Here is a 24066-nt window from a genome sequence, read left to right as displayed (position 1 = left end):
AGCTCGTAGGCACTGGTGTCTAGTTATGAGCAGTAACAGAAGCTACGAAACGATCACAATAAACGATCACCAGTGCCTACGAGCTTTAATTTGTCCGCTAAAGCACTGAAGATGATCATTATGTGATCAAAAATCGATTTTGCTGTTAATAAATCATCAGAATTACGGACAATGCTGACCTTCCTTCTAAGTCACCACTTACACTATCTGCCCAGAGATTTGTGATTCTGTCACTGTCTGCCACTCAAGCTTGAGTGAGTACAAACTGTTGAGGCTGTTTCCATCTGAAAATGGAGTGACTGTGGGGTTTCCAAGGATTTTAAACAGCACCAGAGGTTCCCCGACGTTGAATGATCACCTGTACCTTGGTACACCTGACCTGCCATTCAAAATAAGATTCGTTCCCTTACACAACTCGCACACCTTTCTCCAATTTCAGTTCTCTCGCCCTTCTCAAACAGCACTCCTAATTCCATTGTGTTATTAATCAGTTCTTTTTTTCTATACATCGTATTGTTGATCTTTCATTTTTGGCTCACATAATTTGAGTATACGTTTGAAGCAAAGATTACAAATTGTTAACTTGAAAATTGAGATTGAAAGTTGCTATTTATATTGAGACATGTAAGTGGTACGGATTGTAACACTTCTAAGGCTAGCATAGCAAATATTTTAAGTTGTTGTAGTAACCTAGCATCAGTAAGTTCATCTCTCTGCCTTCATTTTCAGGGGGATTCGCTGTTGTCTTCCTGGTGAAAGGCAGTGGGGGTGGCGGAACACGGTATGCACTGAAGCGGATGTATGTCAATAATGAACATGATCTGAATGTTGCTAAACGAGAGATTCAGATTGCAGTAAGTATGAAACAAAAACACTATGAGACACTATTTACAGTGTGTGTGTGTGTGTGTGTGTGTGTGTGTGTGTGTGTGTGTGTGTGTGTGTGTGTGTGTGTGTGTGCGCGCGCGCGTGCAATTGTGCTTTTTAAGTATCATGAATAGCTTGTACTGCTATTAACAAATAGATAATGAATAAATATAAGTTGACAAAATGGGAAAATATTGGAATGTGTACAGATATTATGAAAAGAATAGTTGCTACCCATCTTACAGTGGAGATGCAGAGATTCCCCAAATCCCTCAACATGCAAAGTAACAGTACATCTGCAGAAAGAATCTCAATCCACCACCCAAAAACTGATCCCTGACCTTATAATCCTATCTGTTGACAAAGGGTCCACCGCTGTTGTTTTGAACCGCAAGGATTACCTGGCAGAAGGACTTTGCCAGCTGTCAGATTGATCCACCTACAAACTCTGCCACAGTTACCCCATTCCATAATCCAACAGAATCTCCTCAAATCCTTAGGTCCATCCTAGAACTACCCCTCACACCAATACATTCTACATGCTTCCTAAAGTCCATAAACCCGAACATCCAGGATGCCCTATTGTGCCCATTATCATACCCTCACTGAGAGAATCTCTGCTCTCTTAGACAATCACCTTCAACCTATTAGCAACAACCTACCCTCCTATATAAAAGATACCTACCAGTTCCTCTAACGACTCTCCGTAGTTTTTGTTCCTTTACTACATTGTGTCCTGGTAGCCACTATTGATGCCACTTCCATTTACACTAACATCCCTGATGTCCATGATCTTAAGCTATTGTACACTACCTTTTCCAATGCACGATGGAATCCAAACCTACAATCTACTTCCTAGTCACTGTGACCAACAATATTCTCACCCACAATTACTTCACCTTCGAAGGCATTACCTACAAAGAAATCTGGGGTATGGCTATGGGCACTTAAATGACACCAACCTATATCAACCTCATCATGGGTCATCCACAGGAATCTTTCCTAAACACCCAGAATCCCAAACCTCTCACCCTGTTCAGATTCATTGATGATATCTTTGTGATCTGGATGCATGGTGAGGACACTCTATCCACATTTCTCCATAACCTCAACCGAACAAGCCACCTTCCTAGATGCCAATCTCCACCTCATAGTTGACTACATTAGTACCTGTGCCCATATCAAACCCACCAACCACCAGCAATACCTAGACTTAGACAGCTGTCACCGATTCCATACCAAGAAGCACCTTGCATACAGCCTAGCCACCTGAGCCCATTGCATCTCTACTGCCAAGTGCTCCCTCGTGACTTATAATGAGGGTCTCATTAAGGCCTTCACAGACCATAATTACCCTCCCAACCTTGTACAAAAACAGATCTCCCATGCCATCTCTCTTGTCGCCCATCACCTACCAAAGTCCCACCGTCCGGCCACAGAGGAGCATTCCCCTCATGACTTGAGTACCACGCAGGACTAGAGCAACTGAATCACATTCTCTGCCAGGGTTTCAGCTACCTCTTGTTGTGCCCTGAAATGAGAACTAGGGCTGTCTTACCCACTATCCTTTCCATGTAATAGACCTAGACGCAAGACCTGTCCCGAAGATCGTCCCACCACCACTTAAGCTGGGCCAGTCACAAGCATTACCAGCCCCCCCCCCTCCCCCCTGCTTTCAGATGATTAAACATTACTACAAGCGATATCTCCCCATCATCTTCAACCGGATCTGGTGCGATAGCATCTTTCCATCGCAGTGGCGGGAGAGCACCTTAATTTTGGCGCTAAAACCCAGTAAAAATCTGCTTGATGTGGATAGCTATTGTTCCATCAGCCCCACCAACATTCTCTGTAAACTACTGGAATGTATGGTGTGTCGGTGCTTGTGTTGGGTCCTGGGGTCACTGGCTCCATGTCAAGGCGGCTTCTGCCAGAGTCGCGCTACCACTGATAATCTAGTGTCCCTCAAGTGTGCCATCCAAACAGATGTAAAGCATACAACACGACCTGGCAAACTCGTATCTTTGCCACATTGTATGAGTGGGGTCTCTGGGGCCTGCTCCAGATTTTTATCAAAACTTCCTGTCGCTCTGTACTTTCTGTGTCCAAGTTGGTGCCTCCCATAGTTCCCTCCATATTCAGGAGAATGGCGTTCTGCAGGGCTCTATTTTCAATGTATCTCAATTTTTGGTGGCCGTTAACGGCCTAGCAGCAGCTGTAGGGCCTTCGGTCTACCCTTCTCCTTATTCGGATGACTTCTACATTTCGTATTGCTTCTCCAGTACTGGTGTTTCTGAGCAGTGCCTACAGGGAGCCATTCACAAGGTGCACTCACGGGCTGTAGCTCACGGCTTCCAGTTTTCAGCTGTGAAGTCGTGTGTCGTGCACTTTTGTCGGCGTGATACCGTTCATCCGGAACCAGAACTTTTATGTTAATGACAATCCACTCACTGTAGTGGAGACATATCGATTCTTAGGACTGGTTTTCAAAACCCGATTGACATGGCTCCTCACCTTCGTCAGCTTAAGCAGAAATGCTGGCAGCACCTCAGTGCCCTCCGCTGCCTGAGCAACACTGGCTGGAGTGCAGATCGCTCTACACTGCTGCAGCTGTACAGAGTCCTTGTTCAATCCCACCTTGACAATGGGAGTCTGGTTTATGGTTCAGTGACGCTGTTAGCATTGCATTTACATGAGCCAGTGCACCTCTGTAGCGTTTGTCTAGTGACGGGCGCTTTTAGAAAGATTCTGGTGACCTGTGTCCTGATGGTGGCTGTAGTCCCTCAATTGCAGAACCAACATGCAGAACTGCTCACCTGTTATGTTGCACACATTTGTAGTTCTCCAAGCATCCAAATTACCGTCTCTTTTTCCCACCCGTGGCAGCTCATCTCCCCCATCAGCAGTTCACATGTGATCCCTTCTCTCTGAACTGGAGTCCTTTCCTTTACCACCTCTACTTCAGGTACAATCACGTACATCTCCGTGGTGTACACCTCGGCCGAAGTTTTGTCTGGACCTTTTGCATGGCCCTAAGGACTCCGTTAACCCCACCGCTCTCCACTGTCAGTTCCTCTCGATTCTTAACGTGTTCCGGGGCTCTGAAATTGTTTACACCAATTGCTCGATGGCTGCTGGTAATGTTGGCTTCGTGTAAGACCACAGAGACCATATTGAACAGCATTCCTTGCCCGCTGGCTGCAGTGTATTCACTGCAGAACTTGTGGCCGTATCTCGTGCACTTCAATGTTCCTGTTCTGGTGAGTCATTTCTTCTCTGTTCTGACTGCCTGAGCAGCTTACAAGCTATCAATCAGTGCTACACTCACCATCCTATGGTAGCAAACATCCAGGAGTCCATCCCTGCCCTGGAATGGTCCAGTCGGTCAGTGGTGTTTGTGTGGACCCCAGGGCTATCGGAATCCCAGACAACGAGCTTGCTGACAGGCTGGCCAAACGGGCGACGTGTAAACCACTCCTGGAGATTGAAATCTCTGAAACTGCATGTCATTAAGGATACTGTGAATGTGTTGAAGTCTTCCCTGCAGGCTTCTCGCAGGGAATCAGTTGTCCTTTATCAGCTCCGCATTGGCCATCTGTGGCTCTCAAATGGTTACCTCCTCTGTCACGAGGACCCACTTCAGTGTCGCCGTGGCTCCCAAATGAAGTAGTCCACCTCTTGCTGGACTGCGCACTTTCAGCCATTCTGCTGCAGACTTTTAACTTTCCCAGCACCCTACCTTCGATTTTGGGCAACAGTTCATCAACAGCAGCATTAGTTTCACATTTTATTCGTGAGGGTTTGTTTTATCATATGATCTGAGTATTAGCGCATGTCCTTTGTCTGTCTGTGTCCTCCACCCTAGGACTTTTAAGGTGGAGGTTTTAATGTGTTGCAGAGTGGCTGGCTTCTCCTTTTTTATTCTCATGGTCAGCCAACCACGGTAACTTGCTTTCTTGATTTTAATCTCTTCTCCCTGTTTCATCTCTGTGTGGTTTTCTTGTCCTGTTTTGCCCATTGTAGTGTTTGGGCCAAGGAAAAATTGGAGCACCCTGTTGCTGAGCATGCCACTCAACAAGACGTTCTTCATTTCAGTGACTGCTTCCACAGCCTATACCATCTGGATCCTTCCCACCAACACCAGCTTGTCTGGACTGCGCAGGTGGGAACTCTCCTGGCAGTATATCCTACCTTCCCATAACCCTCCTGGCCTCAGCCTTCGTTAGTCATTGTACTTATCCATCTAGCCCACAGACTTTTTACTTCTCTATTTTTCAATTACTTCCTTTCCTCCCCCCCCTCCCCTCCACCCGACTCATCTAACCTCCTGACTGCACTTAGCTGCCCTACTCTCTCTCCATTTCATCCCTGTATGCTTCTGCAAGCAATACTCTACCATCCCCACCCCTACCCTGCTCTCTTTCCCAGTCACCAGCACGCTTACCCCCGCCACTCAGCTGCTTCTCCCATGAGACACAGCTGCTCGCTGTCTGGCCTCAGCACCCAGAGACTGTTGTCATGCATGTGTGAACTGTGTGTGTGTGTGTGTGTGTGTGTGTGTGTTTTTCTGTTTCTGATGAAGACCTTGTTGGCAGAAAGCTCACTTTCTGACGTTCTTTTTGTGGTGCTAATCTATGCCTCAGCATCTCCGCTAGACAGTGTGTAGCAACTGTCCTTTTCACAAATATTATTACATTCAATCCTGGCATCGTGGATTTTCCATTGTTGAGATGTGAACAGAGTCACATATCCAGTTGACTGTCTCATTCCCCTTTCATGGGATAAAGTATAACTGTACTTAAAGTAGGAGACAGTTGAACCATGTTCTATATGTTCGAGACAGCAATGCTCGTGTGAAAGTTCACTTCTCTTATTAACTCCGTCTCTCCCCCCTCTGTCTCCCCCACACGCGCCTCCCCCCCTCTGTCTCCCCCACACGCGCCTCCCCCCCTCTGTCTCCCCCACGCGCGCCTCCCCCCCTCTGTCTCCCCCACGCGCGCCTCCCCCCCTCTGTCTCCCCCACGCGCGCCTCCCCCCCTCTGTCTCCCCCACGCGCGCCTCCCCCCCTCTGTCTCCCCCACGCGCGCCTCCCCCCCTCTGTCTCCCCCACGCGCGCCTCCCCCCCTCTGTCTCCCCCACGCGCGCCTCCCCCCCTCTGTCTCCCCCACGCGCGCCTCCCCCCCTCTGTCTCCCCCACGCGCGCCTCCCCCCCTCTGTCTCCCCCACGCGCGCCTCCCCCCCTCTGTCTCCCCCACGCGCGCCTCCCCCCCTCTGTCTCCCCCACGCGCGCCTCCCCCCCTCTGTCTCCCCCACGCGCGCCTCCCCCCCTCTGCCTCCCCCACACGCGCGCGCCTCCCCCCCTCTGCCTCCCCCACACGCGCGCGCCTCCCCCCCTCTGCCCCCCCAGGGGGTCCACATCTCTTTTGTGGATACGTGCGTGGCGAGCACGGGGCCCCGAGCCATTGCAGCCTTCTTTCTCTCCCGGGCTGCATTTCCTTTTCCTTCCCCTCCTTTCCCCTCCATGCTCCTTTCCCCTCGCCCTCTCCTCTCCCACTATTGGTGTCCTTGCTTATGTTGGCCCCGCTATCCTCCTGGTTCTGTTGGTTTTACTCTCTGGCTTTGTTGCGTCCTTATCTCCTCTTTTTGGCATTCCTTGGTCCCCCTCTGGGGTTTGACCTCCATTCCAAAATTTCTCTTCCGTAGTGTGAGCCATTTGGGGAAGAGCACCTTACCTAGTGTCTCCGACGTGCGCCCTCCTAGTACGTTCCACCTTTTCTTTCACGTCGTGGTCTGATGCTAGGGTGCATAGCCAGCACGGTAGCCAGCCCGTGTGGTGGGGTCGCTATGTACCCTTTTGGTTGAGCCCCCTGAACACACAGGGATCACACTTCTGATACCTGAGCTGTGACCTCCTCATGCATGCCTTGGAGTGGTTGCTCGTCATCCTGGAGCATCGGAACTCCCGGCAATGGCCGCCGTGCCAGACGGCCCTTGCTGTGGCTGGGTGGCGCCCGTGAGGAGAGCCCCTGATCGGAGTGGGTGGTATCAGGGCGGACGCTATGCAGATGAAACGCATAAGGGTCCAAAACTCTGGCCGTTCTGCGGCCGTCTCTCTGCGTGGTACTGATTCCTCAAGTGCTGCTTCTCTTGCCCCTTCGGCCTTCCCTTCCATGGCTACCCCCTGGGAAGAGGGTCAGGCCCGTCGTCTAGGGGCAAAACCTTTCCCCCGTTATCTAGTTTGCACCAGGACTGATGGAGATACTTTCACCAGTGTCAAGCCTTTATTCTTTGTGGAACACATTGAAGACAAGTTTGGCGAAGTGGACTCCCTGAGCAAGATGCGGTCGGGTTCGTTGCTGATTAAAACTACTTCAGCTGCCCAATCTGCGGCCCTTCGTGCCTGTACCCATCTTGGCACAATTCCTGTGTCTATTACCCCTCACCAGTCTCTAAATATGGTACAAGGTGTGATTTTCCACAGGGACCTCATCCTTCAAACTGATGAGGAACTTCGGGACAATCTCGCACGGCGGGGTGTTCACTTTGTTCGGCGTGTTCAGAAGGGTCCTAAAGATAACCGTATTGATACTGGTGCCTTTATCCTGGCCTTTGAAGGGGATACCCTTCCTGAGAAAGTTAAGATTATGGTCTATCGCTGTGATGTGAAGCCGTACATCCCACCTCCTATGCGGTGTTTTAAGTGCTTGCGTTTTGGCCACATGTCTTCTCGCTGTTCCCAGGACCCTCTCTGTGGTGACTGTGGACGTCCACTCCATGAGGGGAGTCCCTGTGTTCCCCCTCCTGTATGTGTAAATTGTCGTGGTAGTCATTCTCCACGTTCACCAGATTGCCCAGTTTATAAGAAAGGAAAAAAGATCCAAGAGTATAAGTCCCTCGATCGTTTAAGCTACACAGAGGCCCGTAAGAAATATGCACGACTGCACCCTGTGTCTATGACATCAAGTTACGCCTTGGTTACATCTTCCCCCCTTCCCCCCCCTTCCTTACCCCCATCCCGGACCCCCCTCCTCCCCCCCTCCCCTGCGGCTCCCACACCTTCTCCTCTGGGTGCTGCTCCCCCTCCCAAGCCGGAGAAGTGTCCCACTCCTTCGGCGTCTGCCGGTCAAGGGCGCCTCTCCCGGGATGCCCCTTCCCGGCACCTTCCAGGTCAAAGGTCTGCTGCCGCGCGGCGACCGCGAGAGCCGCGGTCTGTCGGCCCCCAGGTCGCCCGGTCTCTTTCTGTTCCTGATCTTGCTGCAGCTGGCTCCTTTATGCCACACAGCCCTCCTCGATCTCAGCCTGAAAAGAAGAAGAAACATAAGTCCCGGGACAAAGAGCCTCTGGTGTCACCGGAGGTCCCTTCCCCGACTTCACAACTGGATTCTGACCTGTCGTTTATGGATGTCGCCCCCTCCTTGTCTGTGACGGGTGGGGACCCGGCAGTATGACTGGATTTAGCGTGTTCAGCCCTCATTTAAACCATCGTTCTGTGGTTCTCCAATGGAATTGTAATGGCTACTATCAACACCTTCCGGAATTGAAATCCCTTCTTTCGTCCTACTCTGCAGCTTGTGTGGTTCTCCAGGAATCACATTTTACTGATGCTCACTCACCGACCCTCCGTGGGTTCCGTGTTTTCTGTCGCAATCGGGTCGGACCCTTGCGGGCTTCTGGTGGCGTTTGTACGTTGGTCCGTACCGACATTGCTTGCACGTGGATTCCTCTCCAAACTACATTGGAAGCGGTTGCTGTTAGGGTCCACTTAGACTCTGCAGTCACCGTTTGCAATCTTTATCTCCCTCCTGACAGGGCTCTTACACCTGCTGCCTTAACCACCCTTCTTCAGCAACTTCCTCCTCCCTTCCTCCTCCTTGGGGATTTTAATGCTCATCATCCTTTGTGGGGCAGTGCCTTTCCATCTAGTCGAGGTCTTCTTATAGACCAATTTATTGCAGACCACGACCTGTGCCTTCTTAATGATGGCTCCCCTACTCATTTCAGTGCTGGTCATGGTACCTTTTCTGCCATTGATCTTTCTCTTTCTTCTCCCTCTCTCCTCCCTTCATTACACTGGTCGCCACACGACGACCTTTGTGATAGTGACCATTTCCCGTTGATTCTCACGCTCCCTTCGCGCTCCCCGATGGACAGGTTACCTCGTTGGTCTTTCCACCGCGCCGATTGGCCTCTATACACTGCACAGGTCGAGTTTTCTCCCTCTTTGTCGGGTTGTATTGATGACGTCCTACGTGACGTGTCTGACGCGATTGTTCGCGCTGCTAACGTTGCTGTCCCGCGCTCATCTGGACTATTTCGTCACCGGCAAGTCCCGTGGTGGAGTCCGGCCATTGCCATTGCCATCCGTGATCGCCGTCGAGCTTTGCAACACTTCAAGAGGCACCCATCCGTAGCCAGCCTTACTACTTTTAAACGCCTTCGCGCTAAAGCCCGTTATTTAATCAAACGGAGCAAGCGGATATGTTGGGAACGATTCGTTTCTTCCCTTGGTTCCACTGTCCCTCTGTCACGGGTATGGGCTACACTTCGTTCTCTCCACGGTTGCCATCGGCAGTCCACCCTACCAGGCCTTCACCTCCCAGATGGCATTTGTACGGACCCATTAGTTATCGCCGAACATCTTGCGACCCATTTTGCAGTGGCATCGGCGTCAGCCTCCTATCCCGCTGCTTTCCTTCATCACAAGCAGCAGGCTGAAGCTCTCACCTTATGTTTCACCACTTGTGAGTCAGAATCTTATAACGTACCTTTTACTGAATGGGAATTTCTTTCTGCTCTATCTTCTTCTCATGATACGGCCCCTGGCCCAGATTCCATTCATAACCAACTGCTTCAACATCTCAGTGCTCCACAACGGCAACATCTTCTTCGGGTGTTTAACCGTATCTGGCTCCAGGGTGACTTCCCTTCTCAGTGGAGGGATAGCATTGTGGTTCCTGTCCTTAAGCCTGGTAAGAACCCCCTATCTGTTGACAGCTATCGGCCAATTAGTTTGACCAATGTTGTTTGTAAGTTACTTGAACGGATGGTAGCCCGTCGGCTCACTTGGGTCCTCGAATCTCGGGATCTATTGTCCCCTTACCAGTGTGGCTTTCGAGAGGGACGATCTCCAATCGATCATTTACTTCGCTTGGAATCCGCAGTTCGGCAGGCTTTTTCCCAGCGCCGCCATTTGGTTGCAGTGTTTTTTGACCTTCGCAAGGCCTATGACACGGCCTGGCGCTATCACATCTTACTAACCCTTCATCAGTGGGGTCTTCGGGGCCCACTCCCGAATTTTATCCGCCAGTTCCTGATCCATCGGTCATTCAGAGTTAGAGTTGGTACTGCTTTTAGTTCTCCACGGACCCAGGAGACGGGCATCCCACAGGGTTCTGTCTTGAGCGTCCTTCTTTTCCTCATTGCTATCAATGGACTTGTGGCCTCTGTCGGTCCCTTGGTCGCCCCTGCCCTGTATGTGGATGATTTCTGCATTTGGGTTAGTTCCTCCTCGATGGCATCTGCAGAACGGCAGCTCCAGGTGGCTATACGGCGTGCCTCTGCATGGACCCTCTCACACGGGTTTCAATTCTCTCCTTTAAAATCGCGGGTGGTCCACTTCTGTCGCCGTACTACGGTCCACCCTGATCCAGAGCTCTATCTCGCTGCACAACGATTGCCTGTGGTTTCACAGTTTCGTTTCCTGGGTCTTCTTTTCGACAACAAGCTCACTTGGTTGCCCCATATCAGACTCCTGAAGGTAGGATGTTTACGTAAACTCAATGTCCTTCGCTTCCTTGCCCACTCCTCTTGGGGTGCGGACCGTTCTCTCCTCCTCCGTCTTTATCGTGCTCTAGTTCTGTCTCGTTTGGACTATGGTTGTCAAGTTTATGGTTCAGCTGCTCCTTCCACACTGCACGTGCTGGATCCAGTCCACCACCGTGGTATCCGTTTGGCCACCGGTGCCTTCCCTACTAGCCCTGTTGATAGTCTCCTGGTTGAAGCTGGGATCCCACCCCTTTCTGTTCGGCGGTCCCAGCTTCTGGTGTCTTATGCCCTCACTATCCGTTCTTCTCCCTCTCATCCTTCCTATTCTATCCTGTTCCCAGACCATGGACGTCGCCCACCCGACTCCCGCCCTCGGGCGGGTTTACCGGTTGGGCTGCGCCTTGCGTCTCTTTACCGTGATTTTCAACTTCCTTCTTTGTCCTGTCTTCCTCGCTCCCTCCCCTCCACCCCTCCTTGGTTAGTTCCTCGGCCTCGAATTCGGATGGATCTCCGCCGCGGTCCGAAAGATTCCATCCCCCCGGTGGTGTTTCGTTCCTTTTTCCGCAAAATTTTATGGGAGTTTCGGGATGCTGTTGTTTTTTACACTGATGGCTCTAAATCTGCTGATCATGTTGGGTATGCCTTCACGTCCTCTGTTGGAACGGAAAATCATCTGCTGCCACCTACATGTGGGGTGTTTACTGCGGAATTGATGGCAATTTCCCGGGCCCTTACCTTTATTAAACAATCCCAACACAACCGCGTTTTGTTATGTACGGACTCGATGAGTGGCCTTCTTGCTATTGATCGGTGTTTTTCGCGCCATCCCTTGGTCTCTGCCATCCATGACCATCTCGCTGATATTCACCGTGCTGCTTGTTCCATTGACTTCCTATGGGTCCCTGGCCATATGGGTATCCCGGGAAATGAGCTCACTGATCGTTTGGCTGGGGGAGCAGTTACTTACCCCCCGTTTCCTGTAACCCCTCCTGCAGCGGATTTACGGCTTCACATCAAATCCCACTTCGCGCAGTCATGGGCCAATTCTTGGGAGGCTACTCCACTGTCTAATAAACTTCGTGCAATTGAGGTGACACCAGGCCCATGGCGTTCTTCCTTTCGCCTCTCCCGAAAGGACTCGACCACACTGTGTCGTCTCCGCATTGGTCATACCAGGCTGACCCATGGTTTTCTTTTGCGTGATGAGCCACCCCCGCTATGTGGTTGTGGAGCCTTCCAGTTGGTGGCCCACATTTTGGTTGAATGCCCCCTTCTTTTGGCTCTGCGTACTAAGTACAGACTCCCCCACACTTTACCTTTGATGTTGGCTGACGATTCCCGGGTGGTCTCTCTGGTTCTCGGTTTCCTCCGGGAGAGTGGTTTTTATTCTCAGTTTTAAGGTTTTTAATCTCTCTGGTGTTGGGGCAGGGCGGTGAGTGTTTGGGTGTCTCCCACTGTAGGCAGTGTTTAGAGATTCCCGATTCACCTCCCTGACCGGAATCCTCTTTTCTTCCCCTTTTACTCTTTTTACCCTTTTTTAAGGCTTGGTTAGTCTTTTTATTCCCATACGTATTTTCTGCATTATAGCAGTTGTACCTTTTAAGTCACAGGTGGTCTTGCCTATGCTGCTTCAGCATAGTGTTGGGTTCGTTCTCTTGCCGACTTTCCTCATTTGTTTTTACCAATGACAACGTGACTGCCCTTTACGTTTTTTCCCTTTTTCCGTTTTATTGTTCTGACTTTTCTGAGATGTCCCGTTAGCAGAATGGAGTATATTTGAAACAAGGGACTGATGACCTCGCTGTTTGGTCCCTTAAACCTCAAACAACCAACCAACCAACCCCCCTCTGCCTCCCCCACACGCGCGCGCCTCCCCCCCTCTGCCTCCCCCACACGCGCGCGCCTCCCCCCCTCTGCCTCCCCCACACGCACGCGCCTCCCCCCCTCTGCCTCCCCCATACGCGCGCGCCTCCCCCCCTCTGACTCCCCCACACGCGCGCGCCTCCCCCCCTCTGCCTCCCCCACACGCGCGCGCCTCCCCCCTCTGCCTCCCCCACACGCGCGCGCCTCCCCCCTCTGCCTCCCCCACACGCGCGCGCCTCCCCCCCTCTGCCTCCCCCACACGCGCGCGCCTCCCCCCCTCTGCCTCCCCCACACGCGCGCGCCTCCCCCCCTCTGCCTCCCCCACACGCGCGCGCCTCCCCCCCCTCTGCCTCCCCCACACGCGTGCGCCTCCCCCCCTCTGCCTCACCCACACGCGTGCGCCTCCCCCCCTCTGCCTCCCCCACACGCGCGCGCCTCCCCCCCTCTGCCTCCCCCACACGCGCTCGTCTCCCCCCCTCTGCCTCCCCCACACGCGCGCGCCTCCCCCACACGCGCGCGCCTCCCCCCCTCTGCCTCCCCCACACGCGCACGCCTCCCCCCCTCTGCCTCCCCCACACGCGCGCGCCTCCCCCCTCTCTGCCTCCCCCACACGCGTGCGCCTCCCCCCCTCTGCCTCCCCCCCTCTGCCTCCCCCACACGCGTGCGCCTCCCCCCCTCTGCCTCCCCCACACGCGGGCGCCTCCCCCCCTCTGCCTCCCCCACACGCGCGCGCCTCCCCCCCTCTACCTCCCCCACACGCGCGCGCCTCCCCCCCTCTACCTCCCCCACACGCGCGCGCCTCCCCCCCTCTGCCTCCCCCACACGCGCGCGCCTCCTCCCCTCTGCCTCCCCCACACGCGCGCGCCTCCTCCCCTCTGCCTCCCCCACACGCGCGCGCCTCCCCCCCTCTGCCTTCCCCACACGCGCGCGCCTCCCCCCCTCTGCCTCCCCCACACGCGCGCGCCTCCCCCCCTCCGCCTCCCCCACACGCGCGCGCCTCCCCCCCTCCGCCTCCCCCACACGCGCGCGCCTACCCCCCTCCGCCTCCCCCACACGCGCGCGCCTCCCCCCCTCCGCCTCACCCACACGCGCGCGCCTCCCCCCTGTGTCTCCCCCCCTCTGTCTGTCCCCCCCTCTGTCTGTCTCGCCCACCCCCATGCGCCTCCGCCCCACCCCGCACGCCTCCCCCCACCGCACGCCTCTCCCCAAGCCTCCCCCCTCCCCCCCCACCGCACGCCTCTCCCCAAGCCTCCCCCCTCCCCCCCCACCTCCGCCCCCCACGTCCCAGTGTGGTGAAGTTATGGTGATTCTCGTGTACGACTGTGATGGCATTATCCTAATGCATTACGTTCCTCCACACCAGACAGTCGATGCACAGTATTGCTGTTTGTATTTTGGAGCATCACCTGTGATCAGCTTTGTGAAAGAATTGGCGACACTTACTACGCAACCCACCCATCATTTTGCACAACAGTGCGCAGGGGCAAACAGCACAAGCTGTGGCTGCTCTGTTCAGTCAATAGGACTGGGAAGTACCGTAGCATCCACCATTGTCCGCGAACTTAAGTCATTGTGACGTTGATTTGAATCCAAAGATAAAGGAACCAATTCGTGGCATTTGCTTCAGAACTGTCCCGGAGATTCTACAGGCAGTAGACAGCTCCATATGCACCATCAACAGAACAGGTTCTGCTAACGATATACTACACCTTCTACATCGCTGGCAACTGGTTCTACACAACGCTGGTGACTACTTTGAAGGACAGTAACAGGTGCAAACATGTAACTCTTTTGTATCAGTTGTGAATAAGGAGTTGCCACTATTTAAGTTCCAACCCTCGTGTCTTTAGTCTCATTTCACCTCCTGATTTCAGAAGTAAGAGTGCACTGCTACACGAATACTGGAAGAACGTCTATAACTCTGACCTACCAATATTGAATAATGTATTCCCTGTGGGGTGAAAAAGGTTAAGATAAAGACATTCCACTCTTTATCATAGCCAGAGTTCTTACTGAAAATGAGCTCAATTTCCATAGATGATTGGAAATGCTGTTGGCAACAGAACTGGTCTCCCCAAATGCCAGAAACTGCCCTGCATCCAGGAGAAACACCCTGGAGTTGACTCACAGTGGGCCCTCCTTTCTCCATCAGGACGTTCAAAGCTGCCCTTCCTCCAGGCAGTAGTGTGTTAGCAACCATCCATTCCATTCATCTCCAGCAGCCATTTTCACTGTTCAGTTGGTTGCTACCTGAGACTCTTCATGAGGGACTTAAGATAAAGACACATCTACTGACAATAACTCCTCCTTGGTATCATTATCTTCATCATCAGTTCTCTGTCAGAAAATGATCATCTAAATCTGACAAGGCTCACTGCAGTTCAATATCCAAGACATCCAGAATATGCAAAATCTCTTCACTAATATGACTAGACTGATGGGAGAAATTGGAAATGCCTATTACAGTAAAAAAAGGAAGTTATCTGACATCTATCATGGAAATATTAAGCATGTTAAGTAATATTCTAAAAAGACAACTTGCACCTGGGGTCAGTTGACATCTCCTACTTAATGTGATATCCATGAAATTGTGAAAATCAGCTAATTGCAATATATTGATATCAAAAGTAGAAGAAATGAGAAAATTTCATAAAGTTTGGTAAAGAAATTTCAGAACTGAATTCATTATTGCAGAAATAAAAGTTGAAAGTTTCTTCCACTGTTTTTATGCTAAGTGATTTGGATTACCTCTTTCTCTTTCCTATAATACTGCTGAATACTGGTATACCAAATTGTCCTAGACATATAATATTATCCCCAGGATGGTATTTTGATGATTTTTACTTTACAGTAATTTGCTTTTAACTGCTGATTAATTCTTTTTGTGCAATTTCTTTTTGTTTCAGAGTAACTTGAGTGGTCACAAGAATATTATTGGTTATGTGGATTCAAGCCTTACACATACAGGGAATGGTGTATATGAAGTTCTCCTTCTGATGCCGTATTGCAAGACACACGTCTTACAGATGATGAACTCGAGGTAATTAATGTAAGATACTGTTTGTGAAACATTATGAATTTCTTGCGGTTGAGGGGGAAGGAGTGGAATGGAGGGACCTGAATAAGCACACAAATAATATTTACCCCCAATAACATTCAATGAGTTCCATCTAGAACATAAACATTGTTACAGTCTACACCATTTGTAGCGACATTGCTTTTAATGATAAATTGGCTATCACAAAGAAATCTAACAGTCCTGTCTAAACTCTATTTAAACAATATTTTTAAAAAGTCACATAGTACAACATCCAATACAAAATGTGTACTCTCATCTTGAAAAGGTGAAACAAATATAACTGATTACCTTAAGTAGGACAGTATACTGCAATGTGTGTTACTGTACTGCATTTTAAAGTTACAGCAATTTGTTAAAAACTTAACAAAACCGTCTTTGCTGTGATCGTATATAACTAGAAAACTCAATTCCAATATGAGTTATTTTTTTCAAAGTACAGAAGTTGAATAATAGTGTATTTGTTATTGTTGTTTTGTAGTTATATTTGTTAGGTATTTTCAGTGTGTTAAGTACAGTAGATCACATCTGTAGAACATTTTAAACAGAAATGTAGGAAAAAGTGTAGACCTTCATGTAATTTATCCATATAAAACTGTCTTTTCATTTTTGTACTGTTTATTAAATTTTATAATGCAGTAAATGGAACGAAGGTTGTCATTCATGGCTGTTATACTATACCTCACTTAAAGCAAGTTTCGAACATGCTAAATATTTTCTCTCATTCATTATCCAACACAGTGTTCGAAATCATTTAACAATCACATTGTTGCTACTTCTTTCTTCAGTTATTAAAGGCTTACATTTTCCTGGCATTTTATTGCTGTGTCTACTGCATAAGCATAAGAAAAATTCCTTTTCAGTCCTTCTCCACAAACACCACATTGGAAATATTGCAGGGGTACTGTATATCTGCTACTTTTTTGAAGGTTTAGCTATGTGACAGTCTAAAATTCAGACACACAATTTTATAAAAAGAAAGAGAGAGAGAGAGAGAGAGAGAGAGAGAGAGAGAGAGAGAAGCAATAACCTGGTTTGACTATCAGCTTTAAGGACCGTAAACTATCGGTCCTTTGACATTGTTAATAACCGGTTTTGACTGTACTTGTATGTCTCCCTACATTAGAACAGTACAAAAATTTCAGCAAAATTTTGATGCTGTACCTGTGAGAGCTTTTGCTTAACAACAATGTTGTGAAAAGAGTAAATTTCTCCTCACTGTATAGCGGAGATGTTGAGACACAGATAGGCACAAGAAAAAGACTTCAAACAAGTAAGCTTTTTGGTCAAAAGGCGTTCTCCAAATTAGAAAGCATGCCCCCCCCCCCCCCCCCCCACACACACACACGTGATCACTCTCTCTGGCTGCCAAAGCCAGACTGCAAGAAGCCGTGCACAATGGGAGAAGGAGAGGAATGGGAGGGTGGGGGTGGGAGTGGGGGATGGTAAAGTGCTGCTTGTGCGAGCGCACAGGGACGAGATGGAGAGAGAATAGGGCGAAGTTACAATGAAATGAATACCCTTAGCTGCTTACAGGCGTTGACATACGTCAACGGGGACAGATGAAAATGTGTACCCCGGCTGGGACTCGAACCCGGGATCTCCTGCTTACATGGCAGACGCTCTATCCATCGGAGCCACCGAGGACACAGAGGATAGCATGACTGCTGGGAGTTGTCTCCGGCACGCCTCCCGCGAAACCCACATTCTCAACGTATTGTCCCGCACTACATTCGTAGTGCCCCCGCCCATTATACTCATTACTCGTGGCGCGTTGCCAATTCCCGTAAGAGTTAGGGCACTGTTTGTGCATTCGCACAGAACAAGAAGATGGTCAAGTGGCCGGTGAGCCTTAACTAAATGTATAACTATATGTATGTCAACGCCTGTAAGCAGCTAAGGGTGTTCATTTCATTGTAATTTCATTCTAACGAGCTGCATGGTCACCAATGGTATCTGTTCTTTCGGTCATGTCCGAAAGAACAGATACCATCTTAGTATATAGAGAGAATAGGGCCGCTAGAGGCAGTCAGGAGGTTGGACGGAGGGAGGGGGTGGGCAATAAAGGAGAGAAGTAAAAAGACTTTGGATACGTTGGTGGGATGGAGGGCTGTGTAGTGCTAGAGTGTGAGCAGGGAAAGGGATAGGTGGGTGATGGACAGTGACTAACGTAGGTTGAGGCCAGGAAGGTTATGGGAACACAGGATATATTGCAGGTAGAGTGTAAAGCTGGTGGTGATAGGGAGGACCTAGATAACACAGGCTGTAAAGCAGTCATTAAAATGAAGACTGTTGTGTTGTGCAGCATGCTCATCAACTGAGTGGTCCAGCTATATCTTGGTCACAGTTTGTCAGTGGCCTTTGTTGCAGCTTAGCTTTTAGAGCACATGAATGCCTTCCCAGGTATCCCTGCTTTAGACTGATAGGTGAAGCTTGTGACGTTCGCCTGCTTTATTTCTTCGTTGATAGTCCTCGGTGTCGACGTACTGCGTTGTTATACTGACTGAAAAATGGGGGCTTTTAAGTTAGACACTGACTACTGTAAATGATGTAGCCGAGAGTTGCGTTTCACAGTTCTTTATTTTCATGGTTCACAACCCCCCTCCCCAATATTACACAGTTAATATGGCCAGTTCACTATCTTTTCATAAGCCTCATAAATAGTTTGCAGGAAAACTTCAGCATACTGCTGGAATAGTATGGTGTTGAACATCTGTGAGCAGTAAATACCTAACCACACAGTTCACTATTTCTCAAATAAATTGAACGGACACTGTCAGTGTTTTAAAAGAGCCTATTACATTAAACTGATTCCACTATTAAGTTAAGACATTATTGTTACTCTATTATACAGACTTCCCACCTGAAAATCAGCTGTGGGACTGCCTGTCTCTGGACCAAAAATTGGGCCTGTATGTATCCTCACAGTAATAGGAACTGAAACTATACATTATTCGATGTTTAAGTTACAAAAATTACAGTTGAAACATACCTCATTCAATTAACTGAAGACATGGAAAAATGCTTTCTTTTTAACAGTTTCTTCCGTCCCAAAGGTTAGGCCTAATTATTTGTTTAAATAATGAAATTAACAGATGTATTTATACAAACAATAAATCCAAAAACAAAGATAATGTGACTTACCAAATGAAAGTGCTGGCAGGTCGACAGACACACAAACAAACACACAAAATTCAAGCTTTCGCAACAAACTGTTGCCTCATCAGGAAAGAGGGAAGGAGAGGGAAAGATGAAAGGATGTGGGTTTTAAGGGAGAGGGTAAGGAGTCATTCCAATCCCGGGAGCGGAAAGACTTACCTTAGGGGGCAAAAAGGACGGGTATACACTCGCGCACACACACACATATCCATCCACACATATACAGACACAAGCAGTCTTTAAATATGTCTGCTTGTGTCTGTATATGTGTGGTGACAAGCAGTCCTTCTCAAAATGTACCAAGCATCTTAATGGGGCCTTCACAGACCATAATTACCCACCAAGCCTTGTACGGGAACTGATCTCTTGTGCCTTATCCCTCCACTCACCCTTCACCTCTGAAAGTCCCACTTTACGACCACAGAGCAGCATTTCCCTTTTGACTCAGTACCACCCAGGACTGGATCAACTGAATCACATTCTCAGCCAGTGTTTCGACCACCTCTCATTGTGCTGTGAAGTTAGGAATGCCCTATCTACTATCCTTCCCACTCCTCCCACGGTGGTATTCCATTGCCTACCAAATCTACACACATCCTTTTTCATCCAATTACAGCCCCTGCTCCCAGCCCCTTGCCTCATGGCTCATATCCCTGTAATAATATTATGAAAAGGAAAGTTGCCACTCGCCATATAGTGGAGATTCTGCTATATGGTGAGTGGCAACTTTCCTTTTCTTAATATTGTTACATTCCACCCTGGATTTTCCATTGTTTGATATATCCCTGTAATATAGATGCAAGGCCTGTCCCATACATTCTCCCACTACCTACTGCTCCACTATGGTCACAAACATCACCTCTCCTATCAAAGGCAGGGTTACCTGTGAAACCAGTCAAGTGACCTACCGGCTAAGCTGCAACCATTGTGCTGTGTTCTACATGGGCATGACAACCAATGACCTGTCAATCTGCATGAATGGCCACTGAAAAACTGTGGCGAAGAAACATCTGAACAACCTAGTTGCTGAGCATGCTGCCCAATACAGCATTCTTCATTTCAGTGACTGTTTCACAGCCTGAGCCATCTGAATACTCCCTACCAACACCAGCTTTTCTGAATTGCACAGGTGGGAACTCTCCCTGCAACTCTCCTGGCCTCAACCTATGTTACTCACTCACTGTCCATCACCCACCTATCCCCTTCCCTGTTCCCACTCCAGCCCTACACAGCCCTCTATTCTACCCCCGTACCCACAATCTTTTTACTTCCCTCCTTATCCACTCCCCTCCCCCTGCCCTCCTGACTGCTTCTAGCTGCCCTACTGTCTCTCCACCTCATCCCTGTATGCTTGCACAAGCAGCACTTTAGCGTCCTCCACCACCACCCCTACCCTGCCATCTGTCTCCCTCCTCACCCGAGCCACCTCCTGACCCCCACCATCGACATTGCTTCTTCCATCGTGCACAGCTGATTGCAGTCTGCCTTCGGCAGCCAGAGAGAGTGATCATTTTTGTGTGAGTTGCGTTTGCATGATGGGGTGTGTCTGTGTTGTCCAAATCAGAAGGCCCTTTGGCCGAAAGCTTATTGTGTTTGACAGTCGTTTTCTTGTGTCTGACTGTGACCCAACATCTCTGCTATATGGCGAGATTAGATTCAGTTTTTGTTCCATAGATCCAAAAATGAGATGATTTGGGTGAGTGCGGAACATGTCAGAAACAATAACATAAAACATTTGAATACAGCACTGATCATTTGTCAGGAGATCATCGAAAGAGTTGAATAACAGTAAACTGGAACTGCTAATATATACAGATTTAATACACTGTCAGAATGAAATATTGCTATGCACTTTTAATAAATTAATCATACGCAAAATACCTAATCTTGACTGCTGTAACCAAGTGCTGTCAGAACTGAAATCAGACAGACATTTTTAATTAAGCTGGTCTAACAGTCCCTGTTAAGATATTCATCTATATAGTAGAAGGAGTTACCCATCAAAAAGTATATTTCAAACTCTGTTTATACCATGCTTTATCTAAAACTCAAGTTTTTAATATTTGCTGGCAATTTATTGAAAATGTGTATTCCTGAATATTGGATCCCTTTTTGGACCAAGGTAGGTGGTTTTAGGTCTTTATGTAGATTGTTCTTATTTGTAGTATTGAAACTATGAATTGAATTATTGGCTGGAAATAGAGATATGTTACTTGCAACAAATTTCATTAAGGAATAACTATACTGAGAAGCAGTAGTTAGAATACTAAGCTCCTTGACAGGTTTCTACATGTTCTTGAATTTACATCACAAATGAATCTTATTGCTTGCTTTTGCACCCACAAAACTTCTGCTCGGTTTGATGAGTTACCCAGAATATGATCCCATATGACATAGTAGAATGAAAGTAAGAAAGTTTTTTTATATTTATGTCTCCTACATCTGACATCGTTCGCTCTGCAAGTATAGACTTGTTTAGGTGCTTCATTAATTCTGTGGTATATCCTCCCCAACTGAATTTATTAGAGTTGAAATCCCAGAAATTTAACACTGTCAACCTCTCCAGTCTGCATTTCTCCTTGTTCTACACATGCTGGAAGGAAATATCTTACAAGTTCTGAATTGAATAGCAATCTGTCCTTTTCATAATATTCTCATCATCACATCTTGTCTTCTCCATTGTTCTACTTAACAGTAAGTACTTTTAGATGCAGAAGATATGGCCATAATCGAATGCTCATGAAATATTAAGGTTTTTATGTGTAATCTGTTCTTTTAGAGGAAAGAATGAAAATTGTGTTAAATGCATAAACTATGATTTAAAAAAATATATACAAGGGGAGTCAAAAAAGACTTACAACTTTAGAATGATATAGAAATTTATTGAGATAACTTAAGAATCAGTAGATGTGTCAGTCTGTTGCAAACAACCTCAAGTTTCACATAACAAGTCAGTAGTCAATTTCTTCCCACAGTTGTTGCAACAAATTGGGCATAACTTGTGCAATGGAAGATTAGATTCATTTCTGCAGGTTGGCTAAATTGTTTGGTAGGGGTGGAACCTACACACAATCTTTAATGAAACCCCAGAGAAAGAAATCCAGTGGTGTCAAATCTGGAGAACAAGTTGGCCATGTGATTTGCCCTCTACAGCGAGTCCACTTACCTGGGAAGCAATTGTCGAGGAAACCTCAAACTACTGTGAGAAAATAAGGTGGAGCAACATCTTGCTGATTGTAAACCATCCCATCCTGGTCATCATCTTCAATATGTGGAATTAAGAAGTTGATTTTTGTGGACTGCAAGGAAAGCTCTTCCTAACTGGTTCAACATAAACATCAACACGTGGATAACCGAGTGATCTATCCATCTCGCAGTGAACAACCCATCTGAACAAAGTTCAAATGCCAAGAGTAAATTGTAGCCTGCTTAATGGTTCTTTACTGTATTCAGTGTGAAATTTATGCCGAACAGTTGCTGCAGAGTTCGTTTCATGAAATCAAAACGCACACTCCACCAGTGGAAATAGCCATTTTAACTGTGCACTATGCTGGCATTCCTGGTTGCATTGTGGGGTGCTGATGTTCTACGTGAATCAAAATTGATGTTTTTTGCTATAAAATGACACATTACCGATTCTGTAAGTCATATCAGTAAATTTCTGTATCATTCCAAATTTGTAAAGTCCTTTTTAACTCGCCCTATTATTACATGTTATGCAAATTGAAAGAAACAGACAGCTTGTGTGGTATAATTGAGAATTTACATGACTTAGTATGGCCTGCAGAACATTCCCCCCCCCCCCCCCCTCAACCCCCACCCCCTTCCCACCTCTATGGAGTCCACAAATTTGTGTTTACTAACAACTGTCGTTAGACTATATGACGTGTGTTACTTGTGTCCTCATATACATTGTGTGTCAAATTCCTTGTGTATAATTGGTGTGGAGCAAGTGCTGCTAACTGTGTAGTCTTCAGAACTCTCTGAACAGAGGCTTGAAGTTTGATTTTGCATCGCTCACACATCTAAAATACATATTATTATCACTAAGAGAGCTGAGTTCTTGTGGTTATACATGCATAAAATTTATGCTACACAATCTGATGTCAGAGGTCTTAGTCCATGATTAAATTGGTCATCATGAACAGAAAATTTACAAACATTCCTTTTCTTTTGTTTGTCTTGTCACTCTGTGGTCTGTTAATTCTATGTATTCTGTTTTTGTGTCCTTGTTATAGATCTTTGGGGAAGCAAGTGATTTATTTTCCTTAAACAGATATGAATGTGAAACTTTAGTCCTTGTCTGTCAGTGTTGTGATAAATGTTTTGCCATATAGAAAAGGACCAAAAGATTTCATTCCATTGACCAGTTTTACATTTTATTAACACTTTCAGTGTTTCTTGTGATATCTCTGTGGATAGAATTTCAGTCTCAAATTTGTCCAAGGCTTTTTGCCTTACCTTCCTCATAGTAATTTTGATGTCACTTCTGCACACTTTGAAAGGTGATAAAATTGCGTATGTCTTGCATCTCCATCTGCTTCCTTAGCAGTTTTCTTATGAATCATGTGGGCACTAGAAATGTAGTGGAGTTCTACTATTCACCATTAACTGTGCTCACAGATTGAAAGAAGTAAAGCCTGTGGTTATAATAATATTTGGCTACCTCCAAGTTATTAAAATATGTGTAAACAGTTTTCAAAAACAAATCAAAATCTTGTTAATTCATTTTGTCTTTGTACTTAGAAGTAAGAATTTGGTAAGATGCGGTTGTGGTTATTTTCAGTCTTTTGCCCAGGAAAAGGATTTTGATTTGTTTTGAATTTCTTAGTTTATCATAGTGTGATTCCATTAACACTGTTGCTGTGACTGTTGCTATTTGAATCAGTTTGCTCCAGAACACATTAGTTTCTAACTAATGCAGTTACCATTACAGAGAAGTGATTGATGTAGATATATCATTAGCTCACTTTTTCTTTTCAGTTTACTTTTGTTACAGACTGCAGAGTGGATTCAGTGAAGCTGAAGTTCTGCAAATATTCTGTGATGTCTGTGAAGCAGTTTCTCGGTTACATCATTGTCAGACACCTATTATTCATCGGGATTTGAAGGTAATTTCCTTTTATTCTTTAGTACGATTTGTGTTTTAGTACTGCTCAACATACCCGTAAGAACTAATTACTTGTGAGTTTCCTCAAACAGTGGAGTAGTAGAAATATCTTCTAAAGTCTGATTAAAATTACTTCTTGATTGACACTAAATGCATTGGAGCTGGATTTCTCCTGTCAGAGTGCTCTGTCAGGCCCAAATTGTTCGCCATTGCCAAACAGCCACAA

General features: G+C 47.6%; 1 protein-coding gene across 1 annotated transcript in view; it reads left to right on the top strand.

The window, feature by feature from the left end:
• Window positions 1-24066, top strand: part of LOC126240572 (uncharacterized) — a 204718-nt gene that overhangs the window by 19588 nt on the left and 161064 nt on the right. The window contains exons 3-5 of the mRNA XM_049947935.1: window positions 730-854; window positions 15402-15535; window positions 23730-23841. Of these exons, the coding sequence (XP_049803892.1) occupies window positions 730-854; window positions 15402-15535; window positions 23730-23841 (371 nt within the window). The remainder of the gene's footprint in view (window positions 1-729; window positions 855-15401; window positions 15536-23729; window positions 23842-24066) is intronic.

The sequence above is a fragment of the Schistocerca nitens genome, chromosome 1, assembly GCF_023898315.1.
Source record: "Schistocerca nitens isolate TAMUIC-IGC-003100 chromosome 1, iqSchNite1.1, whole genome shotgun sequence".
Taxonomy (NCBI): domain Eukaryota; kingdom Metazoa; phylum Arthropoda; class Insecta; order Orthoptera; family Acrididae; genus Schistocerca; species Schistocerca nitens.
The sequence above is the reverse complement of the archived record's forward strand: the minus strand, read 5'-3'. Positions and strand labels throughout refer to the sequence as shown.